We start from the raw sequence: 11,353 nt of genomic DNA on the forward strand, positions 1-11,353 counted from the left end.
ACCCGCCTCGGCGGCCGCCCGGGCTGACTCCGCCGGGCCACCGCGGACCACCGCGCACGGCCCGCAAACTACGGCTTCGGGCAGGCCGAGACAGCGTACGTTGAACTATTTATTGTCGGGCGAACCCATGCAGTATGTATCCGATTAGGCCGTGCCGTCCAGGAACTTGTCGACGAACGACTTCTTGGCGTACAGCTCGGGGTGCTCCTCCTGCCGGAAGTACTTGTAGAACTGGGCGGTCTGCTTCCAGAAGTTCATGGTCTCCTGGTACTCCATCTGGCCCTTGGCGAGCAGGACGCTGACGACGGGGAGGTCGTTGACGTAGCGGTTGCGCTCGAACTCCTGGCGGATCTTGGACTTGATCACGGCGGCCGAGACGCGGGGCTCGTACAGCTTGACCATTTCGGGGACCTGCTGTCAGCATGTGTTTGGTGGGGCGACCGGTTGGACGCGGGCGGGAAGACTGGCGAGGGCCGACAGGAAGCCTGGCGTTGGCCGGCGCTGGGCTGCCGACAGACGACCGGCCACGACGGCCGGACGGACGCCCGAGAGTAGACGCGCCGGTTTTCCGCCGTTCGGCCGCCGGCCGCGTCGCACGGCCTGGCCGGCCGTCTCGGCGCGCCGGCCGCCTGCCATCGGCCCCGCAAATCGCCGCCGCACTGCCACTGATGCGCGCGCGGTCGCAATTGTCGTCACTCACCCCCCGAATGAACCGTCTGTACAGGCCCAGGGTCTCCGCGCGGGCCTGGGCGCCCGAGTTCACGGCAAACGTCGACCGAGCGAGAGCGGTAGCGATAGTAGGCATTCTGGAGTGTCAGCACAGGCCTGCGACTCGCGTCTGGACCGCATCCATCGTCGGCACAGCACGGCCACATGCAGCCCAACGATCACGGGTCCGCCCGCGGGCTGCTCACCTTGAAAGTCGAAGGATTCGTCCGGTAACCGTAGCGTGAAGGACGGGTTCTTCAATTTTTTTTTGGGTGCATGGGATTGGCTCAAACTACCCTAACCCCGGATCACGAGCTTTTTGGCCGCGCCCGCCGCCGCCGCGGGCCAGACGGCCGCCGCGGGCGCCGCGCGCCGGCGGCGGGGGCTTCGGGACGCGCCCGCCGGTTCCGTCGGCTGTCTGGCCGCGTGGCCGGGGTGTGCGCGCGTGCCTGCGGCGCGTCTGCTGGTCCACGCCATTGGCTCGTCCCAAGCGTAGAACTCACCTCGACCACGTTACGGCATCCAGGCACCGAAACGATCGCAGCGCCATGATGCTCCGAGGATTGACTGCCTACCGAGGCGCTGCTGCCGGCTGGGCTGGCTGGGCTGCCGGCACACGCCCGGCGGAGACCGCGATCCGGCCTGCCTGGGGTGCGGCGCGCGCCTTTTCGGCGTCTGCGGCCACCCGAAAGACAGAGCCTGTGGAACTGGTGTTCCAGAAGCTCGAGGTGCCCAAGGGCACCGAGCGCAGCGGCCAGCCGCCGATCCTGATCCTGCACGGGCTGTTTGGATCGAAGCAGAACAACCGGACGGTCGGAAAGTGAGTCTATTAGAGCGACCGGGCGCGACCAGGCGCGACCAGGCGCGCCGACGGCTCTGCGCTGATCCGGCCGGGGCGATGCGATGGATGGATGGGCCACGCCGGGCGGCCGACAAGCCGGCAGCCGCACGCCGTGCGGCGCGCTCCTGAGCCGCGATCGGTTACACGAGCGACACGCGTGGGGCGGCTGCCATTGGGCACCGTCCGGACCGCCCAGACCCGCCGGCGGGAGGCGCGCCGCGCGGCGTGCGGCTGACGCGGCGACCACGCGCCGCACGGAGTGCGGCGCTCGCCGCACGCCGTGCGGCTCAGGGGGCGCGCGGCTCCAGCGGCCTCGGCGTGCGTCCTCAGCTGCCCGCAGGCTGCCGCAGCCGCCGCAGCCGCTGCACGGCGCTGGCACCTGCAGCCCTCCACCGCCTCGTCCCGCCGGAGCAGCCGACGCCGCCCGCTCTGGGCGCTCAGCCGTGCGCAACTCGCTGACCTGCAGGATCTTTGCGCGCGATCTGGGCCGCGACGTCTACGTCATGGTACGGCCGTTCCATATTTAGCTGACGCCAGGACCTGCGCAACCACGGCCACAGCCCCCACGCGCCGCAGCACGACTACCCTGCGCTGGCGCTGGATGTGGAGCACTTCATTGACACGCACGGCCTGGGCCCCTCGGTCGTGATCGGGCACTCGATGGGCGCCAAGACCGCGATGGCGGTCGCGCTGCGCCGGCCGGAGCTCGTCAGCCAATTGGTCTCGGTCGACAACGCGCCGATCGACGCCGCGCTCAGCTCGGACTTTCCCAAGTACGTGCGGGCGCTCAAGTCGATCGAGCGCGCGGGCGTGCCGCGGATCAAGGACGCGTACGCGATGCTGGCCAAGTTCGAGCCGGACATCAACATCCAGCACTTTCTGCTGACCAACGCCGAGATCAAGCCCTCGGGCAAGGTCGGCTTCCGGGTGCCGGTGGACACGATCGGCAAGTCGCTCGACCACGTCGCGGACTTCCCCTTCCACCCCGACGAGGCCCGGTACGAGGGCCCGACACTGTTCATCCGCGGCACGCGGTCGCACTAGTAGGTGGGCGCGCGACGGCGCTGACAGCAGCGTGCCGGACGAGGCCATCCCGGTCATCGGCCGGTTCTTTCCCCGGTTCGTGCTCAAGGACGTCGAGGCCGGCCACTGGCGTAAGCTCTAACTCCGGCCATGCTGACCCCAGTTATCTCCGAGAACCCCGGCCGGTTCGTCGAGCTTGTCGAGGACTTTCTTGGCGACCAGGATTGACCGCCGGGCGGGCGCGGACTAGCCGTGCCAAGGCGCGGCTGAGCACGGCCTCTACAGCCGCCAGAGTCGCCACCGGCACCGCCGCGGCGGGCTCGCCGCCGCGGTCGCGGCCGCGGCAAGCGGGCAGGCGCCGCAGCAAGCGCTAGCGCTGCCATGACGGCAAACCCCCCCGGCTGTAGCGATCGAATAGATAAAGTCAAGCTAGAGGGTCCGGCGCGGCCGGCGTAGATCGTGAGCCGCACTAGCCCGGTCGCGCAAGCCGTTCTTCCAGCTGCCTACTGCGGGTAGCCCACCTCATGCACGTCTAGTGTACGTCTGCCGGCCCGCCGAGGCGCCCCGGCGACCAGCCGCAGTCGGCCAAGCTTCCCGGGCGCGGTCGGCGGCGCCCGCACAGCCAGCCGGGGCGCGCCGCTAGCCGGGGCTGGTTGATCTGGACCCGGCGCCTGCTGTATTGTGTTTCCGAATCGTCGGGCCGTCAGAACGGCCGGCAGTCGGTTTGCAGATGGCGGGGCGGCGTATAAAGCAGCGCGGCCGCCCGGCTTGGCTCGCCCGCACTCTCTAATTGCGTCTGTCAAAATGCGTTTCTCTGTCTCTGCCGCCCTTGTCGCTGCCCTGGCCTCGTCCCAGGTCGTCTACGCCGCCCTGCCGTCGCCGCCGACGACGGGCACGCCCGAGGACACCACCGGCGCGCTCGGCGACGCCCAGGTCATCACCGACAACCCGGTCGGCGTGACCTACATCGCCGAGTTCGAGCCGACCGAGAAGTCGACCATCAAGGGCTACCTCAAGTTCGCGGCCACGTCGAACGGCACCGGCGTCACCGTCGAGGTCAGCCTCGAGGACCTGCCCCAGGAGAAGGGCCCGTTCCCGTACCACGTCCACGTCATGCCCGTGCCCGAGGACGGCAACCTGACCGAGACCCTGCTGCACCTGGACCCCTACATCGTGAGTGCCCGCGCCGAGCCGAGCTAACGTCAGCGTGGCAGCGCCATCGCCTCCGACCCCGCCCACCCCGAGCGCGCCGAGGTCGGCGACCTGTCGGGCAAGCACGGCAAGATCTCGAACGAGACCACGACGTGGTCGACCAAGTACGTGGACTACTACATCTCCACCAAGGAGGGCATCGGCGCCTTCTTCGGCAACCGCTCGATCATCATCCACGACTCGAGCAACGGCCGTCTGGCCGGCGCCAACCTCAAGGAGGTCTCGACGACCAACACGACCTCGTCCAACACGACCTCGACCAACGCCACCACGGTCGCGTCGGCCACCGCGTCGGCCACCGAGACCGCGGGCGCTGCGCTGGTCGGTCTGTCGACCTCGGCGCTGGTCTTCTCGGGTCTGGCCTACCTGTTCATGTAGGTGGTTGGGGATGTAACTGTATCTACCGAGAAATAAACAATACGCCATTTTCCGCCTTAGCAAATGGGACTTGCACAATGCCTGAAGTGGCCGGTCTAGCGATTACATCGCGCATTAGCGCGACGCAGCCCAGTCATCGTACGGCTGCCAGGCCGCGGCCTAGCCGCACCGAGGCACAACGAGCCCAATTGGGAATAGACGCGCATCTGCGTGCGTCTGCCCGCAGCAGATCAGATAACTTAATCCCGGATAACATTCGAGACCGCTTGGCTGCGGCGGCCTACTGCCAGCTTGCGAGCTTGGCGCAGCCGCTCATGCCCGACGCGGCTGCTGCCCGCTGCGGCGGGCCTGGCGCGGGCACTGCCTGCGGAGCTGACGTATGCTTGAGGCTGCAGCCGAAAGCAGGCCCGGTGGGACCCGTGTGCGGGCTGTTGGCAGGGCGGCAACACGGGGTCGCCTGTCGGACGTTCCGCGCCAGCGGCTCCTTACAGCCTGGCCGTATCTAGCGGCCGTTCTAGACGTGGGCGGCGCGGACGACGGCGGCCACCCCGCCAGCCGGGGACCGGCTTAAGGTTTGCTGCTAACGGATATTCAGGGACAGGGCGGCTATCCCACTACCCGGTTGCGTACGCTCTCACGGACTGGGTCCGGGCACCGCTGCGGGAGCGTATGGCTCACGCAGAGGCTTGGCGCAGCGGCCAGCAGACCGCGGACACGCGTCGGGCACGACCTGCGGCGGCGCTTGTGGACGTGCCGCGCGGCGGCGGGCGAGCCGCGAGACGGCGCTGCTTCGGCGCCGATTGGGGCGCAGGACTGGCGGTGCTAGCGGCCAGCGCGGGGCTAGAGACCACTAGAGTGAGGAGCGCCTGGAGAGATCTAGATTGATCGAAAGATTAGATAATGGGCCTGGGCGCTGCTGATTGGCGACCGCTGCCGATCGTCGACACACTGGACCAGGCGCCGGTTTAGGGATTAGGGGTCGGGGCGCTGGCACAGCCACAGCCCGGAGGCTGCGCGCTTCGACGACTGGGCCGGGTCCCGGCTGTGCGGCATGCGGTGTGGCGGCGCGTGGCGCGGAGACCGGGCCGTGGCTGTGGCGCGGTCCGTGGACGTGGCTGGTGCGTGCCCTGCCAGCGAGAACGCGTGGCTCAGTTGCCGGGCAGCGGCTGCGACCGCTGCGCCGGCTGATCCCGCGATGCTGCTGCTGGTTGGGCGATGCGCAGCCGCCCGGCGTGGACGGTACCGGCGGCCGGCTGGGCGTGCGTCCGACCGGCGCCCCGCGGGCGTGCGCGGACCGTGCGCTAGCCTGCCCGGCGAGGCGCCGGGCGCGTGCGGCGCAGGCAGCGGCGGCGCCGCACGCTGTGCGGCGCGGCGGTCGTCACGTTACGCGGGCCACGCCGCACGCCGTGCGGCGGCTAGCGCCGCACGCCGCGCGGCGACACGCGAGCGACGCGCGCCGCACGGCGCTACCCGGCCGGCCGCACCGACGCCCGTTGGGACTAGTCACGTGTCGACACGTGACGCACGCCTAAAAAATTTCTTGAAAAAATTTGAAATTTTTTTTTGCAACCCCTCCGAACCTAGCCAATCCACTCGACGACGGCCTCGGCGTAACCACCACCGGCGCACGAGCGACGAAGGATCAACCGGGACCGGAGCGATCTTCAAGATGAACATTTCCAAGCCTGTGGGGTCAGAGATTACCCAGGTCAAGTTCGGGCACTTTTCCCCCAAGGAAATCAAGCGGTTGTCGGTCAAGCAGATCACCAATGCCCAGGTGTTTGACAGCCTAGGGCACCCCATCTCGGGGGGCCTGTACGACCTGGCGCTGGGCGCATACGACAAGACACCGTAAGTGGCCGCGCGCGCGCGCACGGGCGGGATCGGCTAACCAACAGGTGCGCGACGTGCCGGCTCGACCAACGGTTCTGTCCCGGCCACATCGGCCACATCGAGCTGCCGATCCCGGTCTACAACCCGCTGTTCTTCTCGCAGCTGTACATCCTGCTGCGGAGCACGTGCCTGTACTGCTACTCGTTCCGGCTCAAGTCGCTCGAGGTGCATCGGTACGCGTGCAAGCTGCGGCTGCTGCAGTACGGGCTGATCACGGAGTGCAAGTTCGTGGACGACCTGCGGCTCGCCAAGAGCGTCGACGACGCAGCGGACGAGGAGGAGGCCGAGATCGACGCCATGGTCGACCCCGTCGGCAAGAAGGGCGCCGAGAAAGACAAGGCGGCCAAGGCCGGCGAGGCGGACCTGATCCGGCGGCGCAACAAGTTCGTCGCGGCCGCGATCAGCAAGGCCGGCAAGGCCGCCGCGTACGAGCACAAGACGGCGGCGGTGCTCGAGGCGCGGCGCACGCTGATCCACGAGTTCATGAAGCTGCTGCTGACGCGCACCAAGTGCGACAACTGCAGCATGTTCTCGCCGTCGTTCCGCAAGGACGGCGTGTCCAAGATCTTCGAGCTGCCGCTGAAGGACAAGCAGGTGATCAACAACCAGGTCAAGGGCGGGTACCGGCAGGACGCCGTGCTGGACACGCACTACCGGCAGAAGCTGGCCGACAAGGCCGGCAAGAAGGAGGCCGACGGCGGCGCCGAGCCCATGGACGTCGACGACGAGGCCGAGTCGGCGGACGCGGCCCGGCGCGCGGCCGAGCGCGCGGCCGAGAAGGCGCCCGGGCGGGCGACCGGCCGGTACGTGCTCTCGACCGAGGTGCGCAACCACATGAGCCGGCTGTTCAAGAAGGAGAAGCTGATCGTGCGGCTGCTGTTCCAGTCCGAGGCCCAGGACACGGCCACGAGCACGTCCCTGGTCGACATGTTCTTCCTGCAGATCCTGGCCGTGCCGCCCACGCGGTTCCGGCCGCCGTCCCTGGCCGGCGGCGAGGTCCACGAGGCCGTGCAGAACGAGCTGCTGACCAAGATCCTGCAGTCGGCGCTGCGGATCCGCGACCTGAACGCGGCGATCACCGAGATCCGCGAGGCCAAGGCCAAGGACGGGCTCGAGGCGCGGCAGGTGCTGAGCCAGCTGATGAACGCGTTCGTCACGATCCAGAACGACGTCAACGGCTTCATCGACTCGACCAAGGCGTCGCAGGCGGCCAACCGCGGGCGCATCCCGCCGCCGGGCCTGCGCCAGACGCTCGAGAAGAAGGAGGGCCTGTTCCGGAAGCACATGATGGGCAAGCGCGTCAACTACGCGGCGCGGTCGGTCATCTCGCCGGACCCGAACATCGAGACGGACGAGATCGGCATCCCGCCGGTGTTTGCGCTCAAGCTGACGTACCCCGAGCCGGTGACGCACTACAACTTCCAGGAGATGCGCCAGGCGGTGATCAACGGGCCGACGGTGTGGCCGGGCGCGACGCACATCGAGCGCGAGGACGGCACGCTGATCGCCCTGCACACGATGACGCTCGAGCAGCGCACGTCGCTGGCGAACCAGCTCATGACGCCGGCGTACGGCGCCACGGTCGTCAACAAGAAGGTGTACCGGCACATCCGCAACCACGACGTCGTGCTGATGAACCGCCAGCCGACGCTGCACAAGGCGTCCATCATGGGCCACAAGGTCAAGGTGCTGCCCAACGAGCGCACGCTGCGGCTGCACTACGCCAACACCAGCGCGTACAACGCCGACTTTGACGGCGACGAGATGAACATGCACTTCCCCCAGAACGAGAACGCGCGCGCCGAGGCGTACATGCTCGCCAACACGGACTCGCAGTACCTCGTGCCGACGTCCGGCAAGCCGCTCAAGGGCCTCGTGCAGGACCACATCGTCACGGGCGTGTGGATGACCAACAAGGAGACCATGTTCTCCAAGCAGGAGTACCAGCAGCTCGTCTACGGCACGCTGCGGCCCGAGGACGGCCACACGACGACGACGCGGATCCTGACCGTGCCGCCGGCGATCGTCAAGCCGGTGCCGATGTGGACCGGCAAGCAGGTGGTAAGTGGCGCGCGCGCGCGGCGCTGACGCAGATCACGACGGTGCTGCTCAACATCAAGCCGCTGGACCGGCCGGGCCTGAACCTGGTGTCCAAGGGCAAGATCGAGAACAAGTACTGGGGCGAGGGCTCGCACGAGGGCACCGTGATCTTCAAGAACGGCGAGCTGCTGTGCGGCATCCTCGACAAGGCGCAGTTCGGCGCGACCGAGTTCGGCTTCGTGCACTCGGTGTACGAGATCTACGGGCCGGCGACGTCCGGCAAGCTGCTGTCGGTGCTCGGCCGGCTGTTCACCAAGTACGTCCAGAGCCGCGGGTTCACGTGCGGCATGGACGACCTGCGGCTGACGGCCGACGGCGACCAGTGGCGCCGCGACATCCTGGCCCGCAACCAGAACGTCGGCCTGGTCGCGGCCAACGAGGTCGTCAACCTGCCGAGCGACACCAAGGACACCGACAGCCAGCTCCGCGCGCGGCTGCAGGAGGTCTTCCGCGACGAGGGCAAGTCCGCGGTGATGGACGCGATCGCGCAGCGGCACGTCAACGCCATCACGTCCGAGGTCGTGGCCAAGTGCATCCCCGCCGGCACGCTCAAGCAGTTCCCCAAGAACTCGATGCAGACCATGGTCCTGTCCGGCGCCAAGGGCTCGAACGTGAACCTGTCGCAGATCATGTGCATGCTCGGCCAGCAGGCGCTCGAGGGCCGCCGCGTGCCGGTCATGGTCTCCGGCAAGACGCTGCCGTCGTTCAAGGCGTACGACACGTCGGCCAAGGCCGGCGGCTACATCGCCTCGCGCTTCTTCTCCGGCGTCAAGCCCCAGGAGTTCTACTTCCACTGCATGGCCGGCCGCGAGGGCCTGATCGACACGGCCGTCAAGACCAGCCGCTCGGGCTACCTGCAGCGCTGCCTGATCAAGCAGCTCGAGGGCGTGCAGAGCCAGTACGACAACACGGTGCGCGACAGCGACGGCTCGCTGATCCAGTTCCTGTACGGCGGCGACGCCGTCGAGGTCATCCAGGAGTCGCACCTGCTCAACTTCGACTTCTGCGCCCAGAACTTCCAGTCGCTGCTGCAGAAGTACCCCGCGCGCGAGGTCGCCGAGAGCCTGGACTCGGTCACGGCGTCGGCCTACGCCAAGAAGGTCCGCCACAGCCTCAACAAGGAGAAGGACGTGGCGCACTACGCGCAGACCAACAAGTACGACCCGGTGATCTCCAAGTACCAGCCGACGCGGTACCTGGGCAGCGTGTCCGAGGGCTTCCAGAAGAAGCTGGACGACTTTGTGGCCAAGCACAAGGACACCGTGTTCGGCAAGAAGAACGGCACGGGCCTGACCGACAAGATGTTCAAGGCGCTCATGCAGCTCAAGTACATGCACTCGCTGGTCCAGCCCGGCGAGGCCGTGGGCATCGTGGCCTCGCAGAGCATCGGCGAGCCGTCGACGCAGATGACGCTGAACACGTTCCACTTCGCCGGCCACGGCGCCGCCAACGTCACGCTCGGCATTCCGCGCATGCGCGAGATCGTCATGACGGCCAGCGTGGCCATCAAGACGCCGCAGATGCGCCTGCCGGTCCTGCCCGACGTGTCGGACGAGCAGGCCGACAACTTCTGCAAGATCATCACCAAGGTCGTCCTGGCCGAGCTCGTCGACGACGTGACCGTGACCGAGCGCACCGTGCCCAACGGCGGCGACGGCTCGTTCGCCAAGAACTACACGGTCACGCTCAAGTTCTACCCGCGCGACGAGTACACGCACGAGCACGACGTGACCCAGGGCATGCTCGAGTCGGCGCTGATCGAGAAGATGCTGCTGCGGCTGACGGGCACCGTCACCAAGGAGATCAAGCGCCAGAAGCGGCTGCACGCGTCCGGCCAGGCCGGCGCGTTCGAGGGCGCCGAGGACGACGCCGCGCCCGAGATCGGTCGTGCCGTCAAGCGCGCGCCCGAGGCCCCGGTCGAGAAGGAGGCCCGGCGCAAGCGCGACGAGTCCGACAACGAGGACGACGACGACGACGACGGCGACGCCACCGCCGCCAAGATGCGCTCGCGCACCACCGAGGTCTCGTCCTACGAGGAGCCCGACGACGACGACCGCGCGGTCATCAAGGACCTCGACGAGGACTCGAGCATGGAGTCGGACGACGACGACGCCGCGCCCGCGCCGGCCGAGCCGCGCGACGACGACGCGCGCCCGCTCGCGCGCTCCGCGCGCTCCAAGGAGCGCCAGCTCGAGGTCGTCCGCACCTACGCCAACGTCACCAAGTTCGACTTTGACGACAAGCACGGCGAGTGGTGCTCCTTCGACCTCATGTACCCGGCCGAGACCCAGAAGCTGCTGCTGGTCAACATCATCGAGGACGTCTGCCGCAAGGTCGTCGTCCGCGAGGTGCCCAAGATCGGCCAGTGCATCCGCACCCCGCCGGCCAAGGGCTCGACCAAGCAGTACCTCGTCACCGAGGGCGTCAACTTCCGCGCCATGTGGGACCAGGACGACTTCATCGACGTCAACGGCATCCGCTCGAACAACATCGCCGAGGTCCTCAAGACCTACGGCGTCGAGGCCGCCCGCAACACGATCGTCAACGAGATCTCGGGCGTGTTCGAGCCCTACGGCATCAAGGTCAACATCCGCCACCTCGAGCTCATCGCCGACATGATGACCCGCAACGGCGGCTACCTGCCCTTCAACCGCCACGGCGTGGACGCCAGCGCCTCGGGCTTCCTCAAGATGAGCTTCGAGACCACGTTCAACTTCCTCAAGTCGGCCGTCCTGAACGGCGACGTCGACGACCTCGACAGCCCCAGCGCCCGTCTGGTCGTCGGCAAGCTCTCGCGCGTCGGCACGGGCTCATTCGACGTGCTCACCCAGACGAGCTGAGCAGCATAGCACGCGGTGCATAAAAAGTTGGTTGTATTCTAGACAAATAGATCCGTGACACGGACGAGCCTGGGCGGCCCGCGTCGTAGGCACAGACGGACGAGCCTCCGGCGGCGACTCCGTCGAGGGTGGCTGCCCTTCGGGCAGGCTAGGGGCGGGCGAGCCGCACGGCGTGCGGCATATAGCCGCACGAGCCCAAGCCGGTCGCACTGAACCTGCCCGAAGGGCAGCTACCCTCGACGGAGTCGCGGGCCGGGGGGCGGGGGGGGGCGGGGCCGCCCCCCCCGCCGCGGCCGCCGGCGGGGGGGGCCCGCGGGGGGGGGGGCGCGGCCCCCCCCCGCGCCCCCCCGCCCCCGGC

At 68.2% G+C, this 11,353-nt stretch overlaps 4 protein-coding genes across 4 annotated transcripts; 3 read left to right on the plus strand and 1 right to left on the minus strand.

Annotated features, from left to right (window-relative positions):
* Positions 1-96: 96 nt before the first annotated feature.
* V1510DRAFT_420689 (subunit NB4M of protein NADH:Ubiquinone oxidoreductase) lies at positions 97-937 on the minus strand. The gene is made up of 2 exons (XM_066934491.1): positions 701-937; positions 97-411 (listed from the first exon to the last, which is right to left on the minus strand). The coding sequence occupies exons 1-2, from the start codon at positions 803-805 to the stop codon at positions 145-147; spliced, it is 372 nt and encodes a 123-aa protein (XP_066787677.1). The 5' UTR covers positions 806-937; the 3' UTR covers positions 97-144.
* A 156-nt stretch (positions 938-1,093) lies between these two features.
* Positions 1,094-3,192, plus strand: V1510DRAFT_420692 (Alpha/Beta hydrolase protein). The gene is made up of 5 exons (XM_066934492.1): positions 1,094-1,528; positions 2,016-2,055; positions 2,087-2,592; positions 2,624-2,703; positions 2,736-3,192. Exons 1-5 carry the CDS (start codon positions 1,257-1,259, stop codon positions 2,798-2,800), a joined length of 963 nt encoding a protein of 320 aa, XP_066787678.1. The 5' UTR covers positions 1,094-1,256; the 3' UTR covers positions 2,801-3,192.
* An 18-nt stretch (positions 3,193-3,210) lies between these two features.
* On the plus strand, positions 3,211-4,221 carry V1510DRAFT_449097 (superoxide dismutase). The gene is made up of 2 exons (XM_066935789.1): positions 3,211-3,745; positions 3,779-4,221. The coding sequence occupies exons 1-2, from the start codon at positions 3,377-3,379 to the stop codon at positions 4,160-4,162; spliced, it is 753 nt and encodes a 250-aa protein (XP_066787679.1). The 5' UTR covers positions 3,211-3,376; the 3' UTR covers positions 4,163-4,221.
* A 1,513-nt stretch (positions 4,222-5,734) lies between these two features.
* Positions 5,735-11,059, plus strand: V1510DRAFT_431410 (uncharacterized protein). The gene is made up of 3 exons (XM_066935431.1): positions 5,735-6,013; positions 6,061-8,116; positions 8,149-11,059. Exons 1-3 carry the CDS (start codon positions 5,832-5,834, stop codon positions 10,993-10,995), a joined length of 5,085 nt encoding a protein of 1,694 aa, XP_066787680.1. The 5' UTR covers positions 5,735-5,831; the 3' UTR covers positions 10,996-11,059.
* Positions 11,060-11,353: the final 294 nt, after the last annotated feature.

This window comes from Dipodascopsis tothii, assembly GCF_038497935.1.
Source record: "Dipodascopsis tothii strain CBS 759.85 unplaced genomic scaffold V1510scaffold_26, whole genome shotgun sequence".
NCBI classification, from domain to species: Eukaryota; Fungi; Ascomycota; class Lipomycetes; order Lipomycetales; family Lipomycetaceae; genus Neoaidaea; species Neoaidaea tothii.